The sequence below is a fragment of the Drosophila busckii genome, chromosome 3L (assembly GCF_011750605.1).
Source record: "Drosophila busckii strain San Diego stock center, stock number 13000-0081.31 chromosome 3L, ASM1175060v1, whole genome shotgun sequence".
NCBI lineage: Eukaryota > Metazoa > Arthropoda > Insecta > Diptera > Drosophilidae > Drosophila > Drosophila busckii.
Window position 1 is genome coordinate 7727097 of NC_046606.1, and position 21365 is coordinate 7748461.

At 37.3% G+C, this 21365-nt stretch overlaps 1 protein-coding gene across 2 annotated transcripts; it reads right to left on the reverse strand.

The window, feature by feature from the left end:
- Window positions 1–6723: 6723 nt before the first annotated feature.
- Window positions 6724–8031, reverse strand: LOC108599413 (circadian clock-controlled protein). 2 transcript variants are annotated; one of them, XM_017986225.1, is made up of 6 exons: window positions 7944–8031; window positions 7591–7680; window positions 7384–7537; window positions 7189–7322; window positions 6982–7131; window positions 6724–6923 (listed from the first exon to the last, which is right to left on the reverse strand). In XM_017986225.1, the coding sequence occupies exons 1-6, from the start codon at window positions 8029–8031 to the stop codon at window positions 6724–6726; spliced, it is 816 nt and encodes a 271-aa protein (XP_017841714.1). The 2 variants fall into 2 exon arrangements, with proteins under 2 accessions (XP_017841714.1, XP_017841713.1); XM_017986224.1 differs by having other exon boundaries at window positions 7591–7683.
- Between the last annotated feature and the right edge of the window lie 13334 nt (window positions 8032–21365).

The window sequence follows — 21365 nt, forward strand, 5'->3', positions numbered from 1 at the left end:
ATAGCTGAGTGTTGTCTTCCTCACTTTGCGATGCCAGAAATTATTGCAAGAGAGAGCCAACAATTGGCTGATAAAACGAAGAGTAAATGCTCTTATATATAACTTATTAAAAATATATATGATAATCATTGATTGATAACATTTATGCATTCATTCACTTACAAATAAACTTTCTGTTCAACTTGAAATGCCTTAAGCGATTGCTGCATTTGGCTTTGAGTGCAAGGTGTCTACGCAGAGTCTATACTCTGCTTACTGTAATTAAGGATGCGTTGCACATCGTTTTAGCCAAATGTTCGTTGACAGCAGTTGAGCGGCAAATTGAGTCTCGTGAGTCAAGAGATGACAGAGCACATACAAAATACTCGGGGGCACAAATAAATTGTATCTAAGCTTTTAAAGATGGCGATAAATCGTTAAGCAGGCAAAGCACTTGGAAAGTGCAATAACATAGAAAATTTCGCGGCTTCTTAGATACTTTTGTTGTTGTGTTGTATTTCGCAAAAGTTTTGTTTTGTTGATTGTGGCAAATGCGTGTCAGCTTTGTCATTTGAATAATGAAGTGGCGGCATTTGTCTTTGTTCCCAGTTAGCATTGTTCGGGGCAGTTGAGCGTTGCGCTAGTTTTATATATATTTATTTACATATATATTCGCACATTTTTTGTAAAAGGCACGTTTCGCCTTTTCACACCTGCTTCAATGTCCTTCCGTTCAACGGCTGTGCAGCATGTTAAATTTATGCAATTTTTGTTTTCGCTCGAATTGCTCAAATTAAATTTGTTAAATAAAAATGTTAATTTTTTTCGTGCGTTTCTCAGTGTTTTTTTTATGCTTGTTTGCTGTTTTTTACGCGCATTTCAATTATTGACATTTCAGTGACTTTTATTAAATTTATTTGGCGAGCTTGCTGTCTCGCATTATTGAAACCCAAACCTTTAACGCCGCATTGTTAATGCAAATGTTTGCTTCAAACAATTGACATTTGTATTTATTATAAGGTTACCAAATTTATAATTAATTCTTTGCGTAGTGTATTTAAATAATATCAAAAACCTGCTATAGTTAAATAACTGGAGCAGTTGCTATTTAAATTCAAGGCACATTCAGTTTAGCTTCAGCTTCAGCGGCTTGCTTTTATTTAATGACTCAGCACGAAGCATCCCAGCAAAAAGTTATAGGTAATGAAATCCGTTTATAAATTGCGTATAAGCAAAGCTACATTGGGATATTCCAGGTATAAATTATGTGCGATTTGCACACACAGTCAACTACGCTATAGTCTTTGAGATGAAGTTGGCGTTCAACATGGCGTATGCTGAACTAAGCTATACCCTTTAATGTGGTGTGCTAAATGCTTGTCTTCAGATTAATATATTCATATACACATATAAACTGCTATACATATATATGTACAAAATAATGTTTTGCATAGAAAGCAAAATCAATCAGCTTGACATTTGGAATCAATTGCTGAGCAAGAGAATATTCAATTATACATATATATCGAATACGTATGCGTGATGTTGTTGTTAATGTTTTTAGCTTTGACTGACATGAGAAATTCAATTGAAGCGGCACGTGACTGGCACTGCATGCATTTAATATGAAAAAATTAAATATCTTTGCTGCTTTTCAATAACTAATATTCATTATAGACCGCGCCTAGTGCTAATAGGGTTATTGAACCAAAAGTAGTAGCTGTGCATTTGTGATATAATATCATAATTTTTCAAGCAATTGATCTAACGGAGCTGTCTAACTTATGTATGTGGAGCTTGGCGACAGCTTACACATTTTTAATCAAGACCTTAACCTCGAAACTCGCAATGACATTTGTTGGGTTCTGTGGGTTAGCAAACGCTTTTGAGTTGCTTTTGGCAATTTGCATACGTCGCAAGTTTTTTTTATTTTCTATCTACAGCCGAAATCGCAATCGCAGTCGTTTCGGCATATGAAGTTGGCATAATAATTTTTGTCACACAATTGAATTGAAGTGCTGCCTGGCAAATGCAAATGTCTCTTGCTTTATATTTTTGTGTTTGCTGCGTCGGCAGGTTGAGCAAAAAGAAATTTGAAAGGGTGTTTAATGCTGTTTGAAGACAAACTCCTATGAATAGCTTACGAATTTTGATTAAAAACCGTTGTCGAGAGTTCAATGGCATGGCGAAAGTTTCTCTTGCTTAACTATGAAAATGCGCTGGCAAAAATTATGGTAATTGTCTTGAGCTGAAATGAAATCTTATTAAAACCGGGCCTGAGCTGGCCAGGATAAATGCATAAAGCATAACCGTCAGACAATTGGCAAACAAACAAATTGCCAAAAATAACAAATGACAGTGGGAAAGATTTTTGTCTTGTCTGCCTTCCCAGAAGATGTGGCAGGCTGAGTTTATGTGGCAGTCTCTTGACTTGGCTCAATATTTGCACTTTGAGGCGTTTGCCAGAGCTGAGAGCTAATTTTAACAGACTTGACTTGCCGCACTCTCTGGCAAGAGACAGAGACGGGGACGCACTCGTCTCTTGCACTGTTTATTTCTTAATTTGGCTCTATTGGCAACAGAGAGCGACTCACTCACAATCAGCAGTCAGTGGAGTGCTTGGCAAATACTTGCAAAGAAATTGTAATCAGTTTTTCGTAAAGTTTTTAATGCCATTTTGCATTTGGGAAAATATGCTCACATTACTGCAGTTAACTAAATTATTTAAAGACTGACATGGCCTTAAGCATGCGCTTACAATTTATTTGTTCCTGCATAGCAAATTGCCAGCCACGACGAACTTATTGCAATTGCTACAAATTTTTACATAAATTTGCGCCATGACAAGACGCACTGGCAGCATCTTCTGCTATCCTGCATATCCTTCACCCTATACCCATTTTTTTTCTTATATTATGCAGGCCGTTAGCATTTTTTCGACGCCTTTGCGTTATTTTTTATGAGTTCTGCTTCGCTCTTTTTCTACCTTTTGAGCAATTTTTTAAGCCGGAAATCCACTTTCAATTGTTTGGGGCGCTGCCTTGGGCATCCTGGAGGTTTACATATTGCTCATTTTAGCGCGCTAGCGTCCTTATTGACACTGTCTGCTGAAGTGTAAACATTTTCACAGTAGGTGTAAATAAAATCCTGCTCAGTTGCCGCTGGCGTTGAACGGAAGTCAGTAAAATTCTTTTGCAGCGCTGATTGTTTGTCTTACTTATTTCTCTAGCTTTTCGGCATTTCTTTTATGCCAGATAATGTCAACAAATTACGCAAATAAATGCTGAATACTTATAATAATTGCAAGCATTATATACAAGCATTTGCTGTGGCTAAAATTAATTTTAAATTAGCCAATTGCTAATGCTCAACACACGCACTTAATGAGCTAGCTCAAAAAACAATATTATTTATTGTTTATTTGCAGCTAAACAATTAAAATGAAATTTTGTTATATCGATACCGAAGTAAAGCAGCCATATAAGCGTAGCTTACCACAAAATGTGCCTGTGCCTGTGAATATATTGACACCGAAAGAGTTTTATACACAGATACACTTATGTTAAAATGCACAGTGTATTGGTAAATTAATGCCGAAAAACAACAACTCAATTACTTCAAAATAAATGAACAAAACTTGCATTTTAAATGAGATAAATGCTGCAATGTCAATGTACAATGGGCAAAGCGCTGAGCTTGGGATTTAAAATTTAAACTTAGCAAACTTACTACATTCATTAAAAGCGGCTTTTATACATAGATGAATTAATATGTGAAAGATGTAAGGGAGATATTTTTTTAATCGTTTAATGAAGCAAACAGTTAATAATTAGAAGAAGCATTTTAACATAGCATTTCTTATATATTGTTACCTTTGGTACTAACATTTTGCTTTAGTCAATAACAATTTTAAAATGATTTGCTTTGCCACCAATTGTAATTATTTGAAATGCTTATAGTAAAAGATTGGCGTCAAGCCTTAACATCTGACTACACACAGATATATATATATCTTTTCTTTTCTTTATATTAATATATAATAGTCTTATGATTTTATAGTTTACTGTTGCTGTTGATTCAGTTTCGATATCTTCATATATTAAAGTTAAGATTTGGATTTCATTTTTATTTAGATGCTTAAATTTAATTTGAATATGTCTTCTGTATGATAGTCGCACAGTTTTTAAGAATCCTTTTCGCCACTTGGTTGGCGTAAAAAGAAAGAAAAAAACATTAATATTATTATAAATACTCCTACTCTAACTCGATCCACTGTATGTTGAACGAAACTGCATAAGTATCTGCATTGAGCTTGCCACTTGCCCAAACTCTGATGGCATCAGAGCCTGGCAGTGGCGGCCGTGCGAATTATCAAGTAGATAGGGACGCTAGCCATGTGTGGTGTCTATTTAATTACAATTGTCGCCGCAATCCGTGTCCATGTGCGATGCAATGTAACAAGCATCGATGCAATTAACGTGAACGGTCAGAGACTGGGGCTGGGCCCGGGAGTAATGTGCACATAACGAAGCTTTATCAATGGCCGTTACCATTTTCAGCGATTATTTTACGCTCAATTATTGTTAAATATATTTTACAAAATGCGAATATTTATATGCACACACGTATGCCCAAATGGCAAATTGCCTGGGATCGCAGCGTTGTCATGTTCATGTTCTGGTTACACTGGGTGGTGTCCTAATGAGATTGCAATTATTTGGCAATAAATTTTTATTATGTTGGCTTTAAAGTTCATGCCCTTTTATGTGGCACATTTTTTGCCCAGCGCATGTGTAATCCACAGTAGAAAAAAAACAGAGCGAGTGAGAAAAAAAGTTGTACGCTAAATTTGCAATGACAGCGTTTAATTTGAAATTATTTTATAATTAATTGCCGTACAATGCTGAGCGGACATAATAATTAAATATTTAATTTATATGCGTGGCTTTTAGTTGACGCTGATCTAATTAATGTGGGCAGTTGGGAGTTGCGGTAAAGCGTGAATAAATACTCTGATTTTTATGCTTTATACATGTTTGTTCGGCTCTGCAAGCAAACAATGAACGCAGAGTTGCCAGCAAGCAAACCACAAGGGAAGTCAAGAAGTTGCATTTTTCCCAAGTTTACTGCTGACAACATTTACAGCTTGCATTCAAACTCAAAACAATGGGGGTAATGCAACAAAAAAAAAAAAAAAAAAGCAAATACAAAACACAAAACAGAAAACAGAAAGTTGTCTAACAGCCAAAAAATAGTTGCCATTGAGCAAATACAACACGGCATAGCCTGGAAGCCTGCATAGCATACAAAGGACATGCTGGCCACTTCCGCTGTTCGTGGCAATGAGCAGCATGAAACGGGGCGTGCCAGGGCCACATAGACATTTACGCAATTATGCCAGGGCAGCTGAGAAACGTATTTTAGTTTTGGCAGAGATTTAAGTCTGCTTGCAAATTATTGTGGCATACTTTTAGGCTCTCACTAGATTTTTTTGCTCGTTGCATAGCAAATTGAAAGGCAGCAAAGACTTAATATCTTCCAAGTTAAGAAATATGTTTCTCCTTTAATTAGTTATGACACAATGAAATAGTTGTCAAATAAAATGAGCTACAGTTTTGCTTTAACGTAACAATATAAAAAGTAACTGATTCTTATGATTTTTCTGTTTGTTTTATAATAAGTTTTCTTTTTTGTATTAAATAAAGTATCTGCATACTTCTGCTCTACACAACCAAAATAATTCAAAGGGCGTTAGCATTGCAGAGCTGAGAGTATTTAGGTATTCAACTGACATATTCGAAACTGAATGGTATGCACTTGTTTGTCTTGTGAGTTTTTTGTCACAGCGCCATTTTGCAAAGTCTCCTCGTCATTTCACAGCACTTTGTTTACCTTGTGTGCAACTGCATTTCGGATGCCAGGCCTTGGCCTGCACTGTCTCCAAAATTTATTGCAATCACGCACAGGATTTGTCGCTTTGGTTTTGACTGCACCCCAAAAACAAAAAAAGACGAAACCAAAACAGAAACAAAAAGAAAAAAATGACTGGGATGTAACCGCAGAATGCGGATACTACGTGTGTTTGTAAGCTTGTGCGGCAATGTGGCATATGGGCAAATAAAAAACTTGCTGCACATTAAATTTAAACTAATTGCCGAGCATTTGTAATGGTTGCGACTGCGTCAAATGTTTTAATTGCGGCATGAGCAAATTACGATTTTAAACAGCAGCAGCCGCTGCACTTGCAATTTATTGGCAAACTTCAAACAGGCAATGCGCCAAAAAAAATAATAATAAATAAGTAGATGGTTATGCATTTAACATTGCAATGGGAACTGGGCTGGGGGTTTGTGGTAATTAATTTAAACACACGGCTCTAGCTTTGTGGTTAACCCATGCAGCAACTACTCTTCATACATTTTGTGTGCATTAAAAATTATTGCAAACAGTTTGACACTTAATTAGTTATTATTTTTAAGAGAAATAAAAAAACATTGGTTGTAGTAGAGAAATAAATGAAAATAAATGTTGAATGTTAAATATTCCGAGCTATAAAATCTCTTTTAGTTATGCGGCTTTTAAAATTTGGCTTGACTTCAGCTTAAGATTCTAGGTATAAAAAATATTTTATTTCTGTATGTTTCTGTTTTTAATTTTTTACACTTAAGCTTAGCTGTATTCCGCTTGCCGAAACCAAAGTTAAATAAATATTACCAAACACTGCTGCAATTTTCCAATTTTGAACTACTTTGGCTTAGGCTTTACTTTGCCATAGAGTTGCTCGGGTGTTGGTATATCGTTGACAAAGAAATTGGCGGGTATAAAGTGAAAGATTTTCTTTAGCACATCCAGCAGAATATCCTCCACGGTTTGCGTAATTACTGTGTATAAAGCATCGGCCAGCATGCGCCAATTGTCATTGAAGAATTTATTTGTGCTGTCCTCTGCAAGAATTTGCAATTAATTAAATCAAGTTATAGCAAAGCAAAAAGAATAACATACCCAATTGCTTGTTGCCATTGAAAAGATTGGAGAAATAGGATCGCAGACCGTCCATTTTGAAGTCCACGCGACAATTGGTGACATTGTAAAATGTGAATCCGCCCTTGGAGTACAAACGCGTCTTGGTATGCATAGTTATAGTCATGTTATCTAAATAACATTTAAGCATTTGAATAATACGTTTAAAAAGCTATAAAGTTGACTCACCTGCATCGAGAAATACTTGACCACGCCCATTTAGCGGTATGAGCAATATGCGTCCGAATAAACTGTAATTGCCATGAAGCTTCATCACTGGCAGCACGAATGTGGTCTTCCAGCTATAATCCTTTTTAAATACACTAACAGGATAAAAAGATGAATGCAATTATTTGCTGTATGTTAAGCTGAAGTTGAACTCACAGACTCTCAAGCACTTTGGTATGACCGAAGCCAATGATTTTGACATTGGCCAGCTCGACTTTCAGATTAATCGCATTGCTGTTGCCCTGCGAGATGCGAATGCGATTCAAATGGAAGGGATCAAAGCTCTTGATGCTCGTCAGACCCGGTATGCCTACAAGTCCATATAACTGCAAAGCTGCTCTTGGAATACTTTGGGCTACTCACCATCGTTGAGTTTATCGAAGAGCTGCTGTATGCTTTGGGTGGAGCAATTGACGAAATCTTTGTCGGCAATTTTACATTCTTTGATGTAATCTGCTGCGGTTTGATTAGAATTTTGGGTTTTTATTTTGAGTTCAGTTTTCAGTTTCAGTTTCAGTTCAAAATAAAAAGACACACATAAATGCAGAGAAACAAATCCGGTTTAGTGGTGCAATAAATATTTGGCAAAAACACAAATCTTTGATTTTTCATTTAAGTGGGTTAGTTACAGTAGCAGCTGCTGCATATTGGCCAAGCCACAAGCTATTACTCTTTTCTGTGGTTGGCCAATATAGTGAACATGACTTGAGACTTACGCGGCTCTCTTAGAAAATCTTCATCGCCTCGAACTAGCGAAGTGGCCAATGCCAGCAGAACCAACAAGTTCATCAAGAGCTTCCTCATTGTCTTTAATCGAAAGATTTGCTGCTGCTGCTACTCACACGACTTGCTGCTTTTAGCTTTGAATGAAAACTGAATAAAACGCTGCAAACATAACATTAGACAATTTTCATATTTAACTTTCGTTGCATGCTGCTGGGAAAACTTGATTTGAGCGGAGATTTCGCAATCAATGCACACACAGAGCTACAGCTTCGTTTTCTTTGCGGACGCAGTCAAACAGCTGGCTGGCTGGCCGGCCAGTGGGCCAATATGTTGACAAGAGAACAGTTGCTGTTGGCGCTACAATTTCGTCATCGATCGCTTGTCGTTTCTTGTTTTACACGCTGCTGTTGGCCAACGGTGGGCGGGGGGTACGTGGCCAATAAAATTCGCTTGTGTACATTCAAACAGACAGTGTTGACACTTGCCTCAATGTGCGTATTGCAACATCGCCGATTCTGAAGATTGATTTTGAAATCGCAACCACAATCTGGTGCATTGCTCTTTGCTTAGGCGACGACACGAATTTTAAAGCTTGAACTTGAGCTATGGCAACCTGATGTTGCATCTAAGTAGTAATGAATTGATTGATTTATTTTTTGTTGCAGCAACTGAAGCTGCACTCAACTCTCTCAAGTGTCAAAGAAATTTAAGCACTTTCTTTAGCTGCTGTCCGGTAGGCGCATTAGTGTCCTTCAACTGACTGCTTAGCTGACCGGCCACCCACACGGAACTAAAGAAAGTGACCCCAACACAAAGTGGCCAAGCTCAAATACAAAAACAAATGACGCCAACTTGACCAGACATTCTGCAAACGTGCAATAAAAACAACTGACTAAAGTTTCTTTGCTCAAGTTGAACATTCAATACACTTCATTGCTTTGGCACAAACTAATTTAATACATTTGTTGATTCAATTAATAATAATCTCAAGTTAAATTGTCAATTTGAATAGGTGACAAAATTAAAGTATATTGTAGAGATTGATGACAAGAAATATTGTTTATTGTATTGAAGTCCATTTAGATTTAAATAAAAGGTAAGTAACTTTAAATGCTGTGCACTTTATTATATTATTATTATTAATAAACTTAAGTATGTAAGCTTTTACCTAGAACTATCTTCACTTTATCTTTCCATGCTCAACTCTCCAATTCGATGTTAAGCTGCTTCTGCTTCAGCTATAGTTAATAAGTTATACTACGCCTAACAATCCATACAACAAACTCAGTGTCAATTAGATTCTACAATATTATTCTTAAATATAGTTTGCTATCAAAAATTATACATTAAATATTTGACTACTTATTTAGTGGAAGACAAAAGTTTATTGCAAGTCTTAGTACATTAAGTAAAGAATATGCTTGTATATTTATACTATGAATAAATTGATATCATTTTAAAACATAGTTGCAAACATATTGAACAGCAGTTTCAGTCAACTCTCTCGTTGATCGCTGGTAACATGTGCAGAGTGCATGTCCAGCCATATATCAGGATAGATGTCATGCCCACCAGACGCCGCCTAATCAGTTGCAGCTCCTGCATGCAGCCAAGAGAGTCATGCTCAGAAACTGTTACGTTAAGTACAAACATTTTTTAAACAAAAAATAATTCGTTTTTCTCAAAGGGCACTACAATGCGAGTATCTGATGGGGCGGGGCTGGGTGGAGCTTGTGTGCCTGTCTATTTTGGCAAAAGAAGAAAACTTTTGGTTTGGTAACTGTTATCGCCAGTCGCATCGCCAGTTGCTTGTGTATTTTTCAATGGATTTATGCTGCCACCCACAAGTTGGTGGGTGGCTGCTTAAATATTTCTTATTGCAAAGCGATTTTTTCAATTACGGCAAAGTTAAGTGCAGAGTTTTCTTTTTCGGCTGCTGCTGCTGCTGCTGCTGTCGTAGGCAATTACTTAAATTAAATAATTTGTTAGAGTGAGCTATACAAAAAGCTAACTAGTTATTGATATGAGTTATTTAATAAATTGCCAAGTTATATTTATGCTCGAGCTGTAAGCTTTGTAATAAATAATTAAAATGGCAAGCGAAGCAAACAAAAGCTGACAGGCCCAAAGACATTATAAACTTCTAAAACAATGAGTAGATAATTATCTAGGGCTTCAAATCACAATACTAAACCCTTTTCGCACACACACGAGAGAAAAAAGAATGTGGCGCATGTTAATTCAAGTCGAGGCAAACAAAAGGCGACGAGGCAAAGAACCAGAGCAAATATTAATCCACAAAAAGGAATTGTCACAAATTGTGTGCGCTTGCCAAGGTGGCGGCTACGTTGGCCGCTGGGCAAACAACAGCTGCAGCAGCAGCAGCAGCAGCAGCAGCAGCAAAAAAAGGACATGGCACATGGGTTTGTCCTTTTGTAAGTCAGCGAGCTGGAGTTGGAGTGAAGAGTTTCGCTGATTGTTTCAAATCGCAAGTTTGGCTTACCTTTTTGGGAATTAATTTGGCAAATAAACGCTGACAAAATGCAGGCAACTGGACAAGGACAAAGTCCCGGTGTCTGCTTTGGGGCGTGGCAATTGCATGGGAGCAACTAATAGGATTTTGATGATAGTTGCTTGGCTTGCTTTGGCTTGGCTCGACCCTCGAGTGTTGCTGCAGTCGCCATAATCAATTTTTGGCCAGGTTTTTGCTTTTTTGCTTCTCGTTGTTTCTTTTTGTTGTGCGCCTTTTGTTGCTGTTGCTGCTGGCCCCGCTCAGATGATTGCAGCCTGTGGCCCATGAAATGAGTTTTGCCATGTGTAGAGTCGGGGCTAAGGGCTGCTGCTGCTGACCAAATGAAATTACCAGCACACTCAATGCCGCAAAGCCAAAGCCAAAAGCTGCACCGCATTTCGTATTCATAGCAACTCACACACACACACACAGAATGGTTTTTGTATGTGGCTGTATTATAATTAATTTCAGTGGCCCAAATATGTAAATTTGATTACGAGCAACCAACAAAAATAACGTAGTATATGCATAAATATAACGCATACGCAGCGTTAGCCAGCTAAAAGGTCCGGCTTCTAAGCCGCTTAAATTGACTTCGCTGCCGAGACGCACAGCATATAAAAATGCTTTGCTCTGCTCTGCTCTGTTGTTGCCACATATGACACGCTCGTTGCCGCTGCAGTTCATCAACGCGCAACTTTTTGGCTTGCCCGCCTCGTTACGCGAGTCAAACTTTTGTTTTCAGTCTTTTCCTTTTTATTTTTTTGGTTAATACGCGACTTTTTGACTGCAACTTTAAATGAATTCCATAACAGTTTTTTGCCAACTGCTGTTGTGCTGGTCACAAACTTTGCCTAGATTAGTTAGACCGACAAAAAATTTAGTTAGCAGCTATTTTAATTAGCGTCAAGCTTTGCTTGAATTGCTAATTAATAAGACAAAGTTTTGAGCGCTATAGCATTGGCTTATTAATTAATAATATGTTAAGTGTGCAGCAAATTTAATTTAATACATATAATAGTTAGGGCGTGCCGTTAGTCTAGAAAGTTTTGCCAGCCACATGCGGTAACTTAAACTGATGCATAGGCTGCAAACGCTGCAAGTTCACTGACGTCAAGTCTCAAGCCAAGAAATAGCAAATTTGTTGATAAGCACAAACAGGGCTGCAAGCTTAATAAAATGTAATACATAAATACAAATAAATAAATATAAAATCATTAGTTAAATTACTGATTACAGATTAAGTACACATTTTTAACATGTTTTGATGATTCAATTTAGAAAGCTTTCAATTGAATTTTAGGCAATATAATAAGCAAATATAATATAGAAGTAAGACTAACTGCATTCTATATAAATTAAATAATAAAAAACTATAGTTTTTGATTGAGGTTGAATAAAGTTTATTAGCTTTTGTTTAAGCAATAAAATTTGCAAAAATAACTAAGTATTATTCAAATTTAGTCAAGCTCACATATAGCTCGACTTTTTCCTCTACGCTCTGTTAGCTTGGTCAATACTGTAGCTCAGCTTACAGCCCTGCCAATAAAATTCGCTGCTGCCAACTAAGTTTAGCTTGCAAGCCAAAGAAGAAAACCTATTAGTTGTGTGTTATTTGAAACCGTCAAGCCAATGCAACTAAAACTATAAATTTCAATAGACTGTATGCAAAGCTAAAGTTTTATATAAACAGTGGCAAGCAGCTTAAACAGCCGCCAGGAGGCGCCACACACAGTCAGTCAGCCATTTGTGTTGCATATTTGCAGGCAAACAAACCAAAGTCATCAACGCTCGTTGCATGTGGCGTGGGGGTTGGGGGTGTGGACTATCATCATTTTGGAAGCCTTGGTAAATAATTTGAAAAATCAACACTGACATTCAAGCGCAGCACACACGTCTCAGCCTCAAGACGACAATTTGCGACCGAAAGTAGAAAGTAGACTGAAGTAAATTGCGCCCCAAAAGTTTACGCAGACTCGTTGTTGGCCTTGAAATTGACGTAAAAGTCAGAGATTTGGAAAACACACTTTTGCCATTTTCGAAAATCACACTTATGGTTGAGCTGTTGTTGTTGCTGTTGTAGATATTTGGCTGCTACTTGAGCACTGAAGTAGATGAAAGGCTTTTGGCATTACCCAAATGCGTAGACTAGTGAGGAGGAGCAGACCCCAGCTGAGGTCTCTATGCGTTTGGCTGCTTGTTGTTTATTTATCGCAGCGTGTGCGGCTTTTTCAACTCTAAACCCGTGTAGCTCAGCAGCTGAAGTATGTTTGCCAATTGAAATGCTAGACAAAGTGTCTATAGATATATACGAGATGTGATGCTGATGCTGATGATGATGTTGTTGATGTCTGTGTGTGGCTGAAGCTCTGGGCAAACGTTCTCGTTCTATTTTGTGGCTTAAAGCTGTGACGTGTTGCGCTTTTATTTGTTGCTTTTCTTTTTTTAAAGCACTTTTTATCAATTGATATTTATTGCTGTCTATAAATCTTGGGCCAAAGCTACTGCAATTCCAATTGCTTTCAAACTTGCACTGTCTGCAGTTCAAATCTAATAATTAAAGTTTCTGTCACACACAAAAGCCACTGATTGAATATATTTTTACAGTCTATTGCTTAAATGCTCAACAGCAACAATAACAACAAGAACAACTGAACATTTTACTTTGAAAGCTAACGAAAATTTTATGCTGAGCGCGTGAAAATTAATTAAAATATTCCTGTTACTGCCAAACGCTGCCGTAGCATAACTGAATTTTAATTGAACGCAATCAATGCGAATTTATGAAGTCCATTCACACAGCCACCCACTTACTCCAGCCACCCACTTCCCACTCCACCCAGCTGGCAGTTTGTCAGTTTGCCGCTTCGAATGGGTGTTAATTTGTCTGCGCGGAAATATTAAATGGAAAAATCAACTTTACCTTTAGCTGCAATTCAATGGCAATTCCCAAGTTTAGGGCAATGAAATCTTAATTAAATGCAAAGGCATTTTAAATGTTTAATATTACGATTTAAAGTTGGCTTACATTGTTGCCATGCTGCGATTTTCTTGTAGCAATTGCTTAATTGCAGTTTTTATCGTCGGCCCCTTGACATCAAGTTAAACAGCCGACATAATCAATAATAATATAGCTATGTTCGTTGTATGAACTAATCCATTATTGTCGTCTAGCCATAAAATATGTCTACTTATGTAGCTCATTTGATAAAAGACTACACATGCCATTGTTCTTATCGAAAGTAGGTTTCTAGGCCTAGCAATAGAAAACTATTTTATGATATACCATTAGGTCATTTGTAATAGCAGCAAAAATTAATAGGCCAAGTTAACAATTAAGTGCTTAGTTAAAAATTTATGTTATGTTATGTTTAGTCAATGTAATTGTTAAGCTGTGTTTATTAGATATCGTAAGTAAGTAAGTAAGTAAGTAATAGTAATCAATTCAATTTAAAACAATAAAGACAAGTTTTAATTATTTATACATTTTATTAAATGTTTGTAAAGACTTACATAGCACTAAAGGTCCCTGGGGTTCATTAGAGGCGAAGATTTACCAATTTGTAAACAGCATAAATGAAAAAGAGAGGACAGATCCACTTCAACTCTGGAAAGTATAGCAAAACTAATAAAAAAACCAAACCTAATTAGATCAATTAACCAAATATTTGTAAGCGAATAAGTAATAAACAAGTTAGTTAATATGTTAGTATTATTAGTAAATGAATTGTTATTATAATGTATAACTAAATTTTGCCTTATTGATCAGTGCTTTCAATCATAGGGCAATATCTTTTTAAATAAATAAATAAAACAAATAATGGGTCTATGCTGCTTTATGCTCTAACTAACTAAAACTAACACTTAATTTTTAAAATAAATAAGAAGCTTAACAATGATTTCCACCATAAGAAAATCTATTTATTTAATTGCTACACAAAATTATTCAATGCTTAATTTATGTTAAACAAATATACTCGTAATATGAATATTTGTTTTCGAAATGCATGAAGTACGTTAATAAACTAAGCTTTGGCAGTTAAATTGGCAATTTTATAACACGCTAGACTGTCTGCCTTTAAATGCAGTGCAAAATGCAATTAAATAAATTTGCACATGCAAATAGCAGGCAGAGGCAATCTTGGATTTATTTAAATATTAAAGTGCATAAAAATAAATTTACGATGCCAAAAGAGCAAATAAATCTATGCAGAGAGAGAGAGAGAGAGAGAGAGAATGAGAGAGAAATCACTGTGACAGGAGGAAACAATTTAAGCACATTTGGGCAGGATAAGCCAATGGGCGTATTAGTGTGTGTAACAATGCAGTAATGCACTCACACATACACACAAACACACACACACGTGAGTGAGTTTACATGAATGGCACTGCAGTTTACATAGTTTGAAAGCGACATGGTCGTAGATTCTGCCAAAAAGGATTTGAGAACCAAACGAACCGAGAATTTAACACGTTGATGAGGCAGCTAAGAGAGCGAGATGGAGATGTAGTTGAAGAGACAGAGAGCGAGAGAGCAATATACAAATGGCGACATTTTCTAATGCAATTGTTAGACAATGACGTGAGCATGTGTGTGTGTGTGCTTGTGTGTGTGTGAGCTGCGCTTGCCATTCACCTTTCGCTTGTGTGCGTGTGTGTGTGTGTAATTGATTTTATCGGTCATGTTAATTTTGATTAAATATGCAAATCGACGATACAAATTCGCATTTGCTGCACACACACAACCCACACACGCACACACACACACATATGGGAGACACAGTCAATACTTAAATGTGAGACACGTGCAACCCAGACCAGCTGAAAGGTGGATTACCTTTTGGCCCAAACTTGTGCCCGCCCCCGCTCCGTACTGCGCCCACCCATTGACAGTTATTATGTTACGGTATTATCTCGTTATTTATGCAGCAGATGACAAATGCAATTTGTTGTTTGCACACCAACAGCAGCAGCATTGGGAAGCTGTGCAGCCAAAAATGGATGCAAGGACATGATAATTTCCAATCATTTGAATAATCTCCAGCCAGCCAGTCAGCCAGCCTGCCTGCTGCACTTGCGTCTGCCGGGTCTCGTGTCCGTGTCCGTGTCCGTGTCCACCGTGTGCTGTGAAAATATTAGCTTAAGAAAATGTCTAACGAGCTCTACGTGCTGCGGCATGCGAAAGTGTTGCAAGGCTTGTGGTTGTCGCAATGTGTGTGTGTGTGGGCGCTGCCAAAGGGGCGTGGTCTATTAGCTGCATTGACAGTCGGTTGACTTTGCTGCGGTTTTGGCTATTGATTAAAATTTTCGGCATTGGCCGAACGTTAATTAGCCAGCCAACTTGACACTTATTGGCCAAGTGTGCAATTCCTAAGGGCTGCAGGCCAATAGATAAACCTACTACACATTTAAATTTATGTTATATACTTAGACAGTTGCTTTAATTCCACAGTTACTTGTTTACTTGGTCACACCTTAGACTTATCAGCTCGCCACTTTATCGGTTGACTCCATAAGCTGTTTACTTATGTCCAAAACGCTTCTAATCACAAATCGAATCGCTTGTGTTTCAAAGTGCCCCCCTCCCCGCTCTTACCTATGTACAAAGCAAAGGCAACAACATTCTTCTGTTTGCGCACTTAGTTCAAATTATCTTATCGAAGCGAAGCTCTTAAATTAATCTAAGTTCGAGTTGCTGCTGCTGCTGCTGCTGCCTCGTTCCATTTCAAGTATATAAATGGCCAAAGGTATATAAATTTCGAGCCAGAAACTCTGTGTACAGTCATGACTTGACTACAAAAGATTTTGTTCATAATACATGTGGAAATGCTGGGGGGGCTTATTGTTAGTTCAAGGTTTATATAACTTTCTAAGCTGATCATGAGTCAATTTATTTTAGCATTAATTGATTGATCTACAACGCAAGCTTATTGGGGTGTGTCGTTGAACATTAAGAAATAAATCAAAATACTTGATTGATGATCGTGATATAGAATAAAAGGTAAAACTATAGCTAGGCAGTAAGTTAGTAGTTAAGGCTGAATGCAGACAAATTTTTATAAAAATTTAGAGCTACAGCAGAGACAGAAGCTAAGTTTGTCCTTCTATTTAGAAATCAAAAATTATTAAAAAAGAAAATATACACATTTATTCAATTTAATAATGGCTGTTACATTTGCAACGCGATTACAAATCAATTAAACTATTTTTAATAAATAATCGTAAAGATTGCACATTGGACATATTTTTAGTTATTAATAGATCACGATAACAACTAATTTGAAGTAGTTAGTTTATTCGTTCCTTCTTTTTACAAATGTTTTAATTATTTTAATTGTATTATTATTGGTATTTTTTATATATATAATCTTTTTGTAAGATTAAGAATAAATTTAGCTTTTGTTATACTAATTTTCATAAACAAAATTTTCCAACATTATTTAGTTGAATTTAATTATGATTATATATATATATATATATGCATTACATTTTTCCACTATATATATATGTATATATATAGAGATAATATTGTTTATTTTATTTTATATTATTAAATGAACTCACTCACTTATTCAAAGCATTCGTCGTGTCGTTTAAGCAGTTCCCCCAGCAATAAAAAGCTGCAATAGAAAATGGAGCGTAAGGCAAATCTAATTGCCATGGAGTCTGATAAATGATGTTAGGCTATAGCTCTGCTCTATATGCGACTGCAGCATACAAAGGTGCGAGCTACTGGGCCTGGCTGGTTGGCAGTTGGCAGAAAATGTTGCAATTGTTGCCTGCAGCAATTGCGTCGCCATTACGCCTCGCACAGCTGACAAAGAGGCAAATAGACAGACAGACAGGCAAGCGATGCGAACTGCGACTGAAAATGGACAAAAGCAAGCTACGAGGCCTGATGTGTCAATGTGTGTGTGTTTGCTGTGTGTGTTGGTGGAGAAATGGTGTCATTAAACGATTTTTCATTGCAAGCTGCCGCCGCAGGTGAATGCTGCCCAGGCTTAGGTCGTTTGACTTTTAAGCGGTCCTCGACCTTTTTGGCACCCACAACTAAACTAAAGTGTACTTTAAATTGTCAAAATAGCGCTAAGCACACACACATACACACACACAAATAAGCGATACATAACATTTTTTTGATGTTGGCCGGAAATTGAAAATCATCTCAGCTGTGTGCATTGAGTTGAGCGTAAAGAACGGAAATTATTATTTTTCTTATCAATGAGTTTTCCACAGCTCACAATTTGCTTATAATTTGACCATGCCACACGCCAGTTGCAAATGTTGCATGTTGCCCCATTCCTGCCACTAATAATTTTGTGCATTTGTTATGCAAGCAGCGCACGTAGTTTTTAATCAATGTTACGTGCGAATATTGCCAAAGTCATGTTGCTGACATTTAATTAATTTCTTGGAATGGGCTACAACGATGATGAGCTATACACTCGAAACTAATAGCTGGACATTGTAAAATATCGATAAATGTCTAGTCTTAAGATTAGTTAACGTAACAGTTCCAAGAAAGTTTTATTAGAGTGCCAACTATTTCACATTTAGTTCATTTTGGGGGGGTTACAACTTTGGAGCAGGTACATAACCCTATAGGCTTATCGACAAGTCAACATTCGCTTGGCTTGTTTGCTTTATACATAAATTTCTTATAAGGTGTATATAGCTGATACTTTCACGTATCAATTTATATTTATACCTGTCTTAAAGATAAGATATGCCGCACACTTTTTTTTTTCTGCTGTGCTCAATAACAAGCGCGCAAGAGTTTTGGTTGACTTAAAATTTGTTAGCCATGCGGCCAGTTAATTGTTGCTTATGCAATCGAAAAAAATTATTATTAGCTGTTGTTGCTAGCGGAAACGCAAAGGCGTGAAATTGATTAGACAAGAGCAATTTGGGTTAGTGATTCCCAGAAAGCGAGAAAGTTCTACAACTCGCATACGAAAGCTTAGAGTAATTTTCGTTGTTTGATTATCCCAGGCATAGATATTTTTATGGCGCTGTTGCTACCTTTTCGAATTCTTCAAACTGTTTGGCAGTCATCAAAGGTGATGTCTATATCTTATCTGCTGCAGTAGAAGCATATATTGATTGTATATATAGCATAGTTGGAAGTAAATATATAACAGAGCATATATATTTTTTGGGTATTTCTTATCGTGCGTTGCGACCTTTCTGTTCACACTGCCGGCTTGCTGTTTGACAAACAACAAGGATAACAAATACGCAGGTAGACAGCAGGCAATAATATAAAATAAATTGTAGCTTAGCTGCAGGGCTGCACTAACCTGTTTGACCCCTTTCGTCATATCATTATAATATCGTATACAAATAGGCATTCGTCAGCGGTTTGTCATCATATCTGGGGCTAGGGCTATGTGTAGCGAATGTTTTCCCACTATCGATAAGAATGCCCAATCCAAATCCCGCTATCTAACACACACACACACACACGCACACAGACAGTTGCACCTTGTTGTTGCGATATTGCTGTGTGTAAAAAGCTAAAGTAAATAAAGCAACGACTGACAGATAAGAGCCCATATCATATAAAAAGCGATATCTATGAAAATATGTCATTATTTCGTTATTGAACTCCGTTGTGCTCAGTGCTCTGTATGTGACGTGTCTCTGCCACTATCTGTGCCTGCATTAAAATATGAAAATTGCAGCTAGTGTAGTGTAGTGTAGTGCTTAAACCAAATCGGATTACTTGGCTTGATCGGTGTAGTTTGGCAAGTAGAATAGCAGGCTTATCACATGTAACACTCGACTCTGTGTGAGATTCTTCTATTCTACTTTCGATACGAGACACCAGTGAACAACAACTGAGAATAACAACTGAAATTATTGCAATTTGCCAGATAAGAGAGCAGTAAGTATTACCTAAAGACTGTATTTATCTGCTGTGACTCATGTATATATATGTATAACTATAGGGCAGGGCAGCAAACTTGGCTTGGCTTAAAAATTGCAAACATGTGACCATTTTTTAAATATCTTATCAAGTGCAGATAAACAGCCTGAGGTCATATTTTTTATTGATTATTTTATAAGACTTTGATAAGCTCGCAGCGAGTTATTTGCGGTTTGCTTATGTAAGCTTGTGAACTTATAAAAATGAATGTGTCAAATATAAATATTGCTGGCACTAATGACGGCTCTTAGTCAGCCAGCCTATATCTATAACATTTGTCAGTCTGTTGTAGCCAGTTTTCACTCTCTTACTCTCTGTCTATCTGTCTGTCTGTCACTCTTTCCCTTTTGAGCAGCATAATGAAAATGCAATTAATTTTTTCCAGCAATTTCTTTTTGCTCCCCCAAGTCAAAGCACTGACAACGACTCCCCACTTTGACTCTGTTGCTGATGCTGTTGCAATATTATGACTCCTGCTGTTTGCCACTGACAGGCAGAGAGCGCAAAAAAGAAAAAAAGCCTCTGATGTTTATTGTGAAGCATTTTCTATGACGGCGTGGCAACGATTGCAGTGCCAGTGCCGCAGCCTGGTCGAGCAGCCATTCGCATTAAATGAGGAAACCAATTATTCGCGCTTATAAAGATTTACCGCCCACACACACACACACATACATACAGTTAGACAGATCTAGCAACAGAGTCGTTTATATGCCCAGTTACCCGCACTACTTGCCATTGGCTTTGTTTTGCTCTTAATGGCGCTGATTAAAGCCCAGCGTATTCATCAGTTTGTATAAGCGAGCCCAACATGTTTAACTAAAGTTAAAGCAGCGCTTGAAGTTATTTATGCTTTGCTGGGGCACTTAGCCTAAGCGGCAGCCACAATTTCCGATTGCCGAAAAGCCATTTGTGCCACAATTTTGCGCATTTTTAACGTTGCTTTTTATTAGGCGCACACACACACACACACACACACAAAGCCTACCCTGCCACTATAAGTTGCAATTTGTCTGGCATGGCAGCGGCGACAATCAGTGCGAAATTTTTGCTAAAATTACCTTTCATTTTGTCATCAAAAACCACTTGAATGGACGCCAACGACAGCGCACAATGCCCAGAAGAAGAAGAAACAGCAGCAGGCAACAGTTGCCAGCTGTCCTGTCGTCCTGTCGTTAAGGGACTCCAGCAGTAGCCGCTGCAATTACGCTGAGCGGGCGACAGTACAGGTTGCTTCCTTACTTTTGGCTTAAAGCTCTTTAGTCTTGGCTTCCGGTTTTAGTGGCCGTTTTTTTTTTTTTTTGGTTGGCTTTTGCCTTTTGTATTGCACTTCTTGAAACCGAAAGCGCAAGCCCAAGCCCAAGCCAGAGAGCGAAGCGTTAAATTAAAACGTAAATACCACTTAGCTGGCTATAAAGCAAGTGGGCAGCAGCTACGTAGCTCGGGCTATAATCAGTGGGTAATTAACCAGACGACGGCGTGCTGAAGCGCACCAGGTAAACCCAGCAGCAGGCACACCTTGGAAAATTGCTTAATTTCTGCTATGTGATTTAATCACTGAGCACTAGCTGCTCACATTCGAAAGAGTTGAGGGCGAGCGCTTACAACTATCAATTACGCCTCAGTGCAGTGCCAAAAAACTTAAGCTGACAAGCTTTGGAAAATATATATAGCGCTGCTAGTGAACTTTATGCTGAACTACTTCTTACACTTAAAGAAAAGCATTTACTTTTGCTCAAAGCCACAAAGAAAAACATGGCAACGAAACATTTATAATCTAAATCCAATATATGTATAAAATGAATAGACTAATTTTAAGTAAAATAAATTCCAAGCAGTATTGTAAATATAAAAATATTGTCAAAATTTGAAAGGAATAAATAAAAACGAAAGCATAATTTATGAATAAATATTTGCTTGGTATATTTATTACGTTTGTTTAAATATATTGAAGCCTTCAATATAAATAAATTG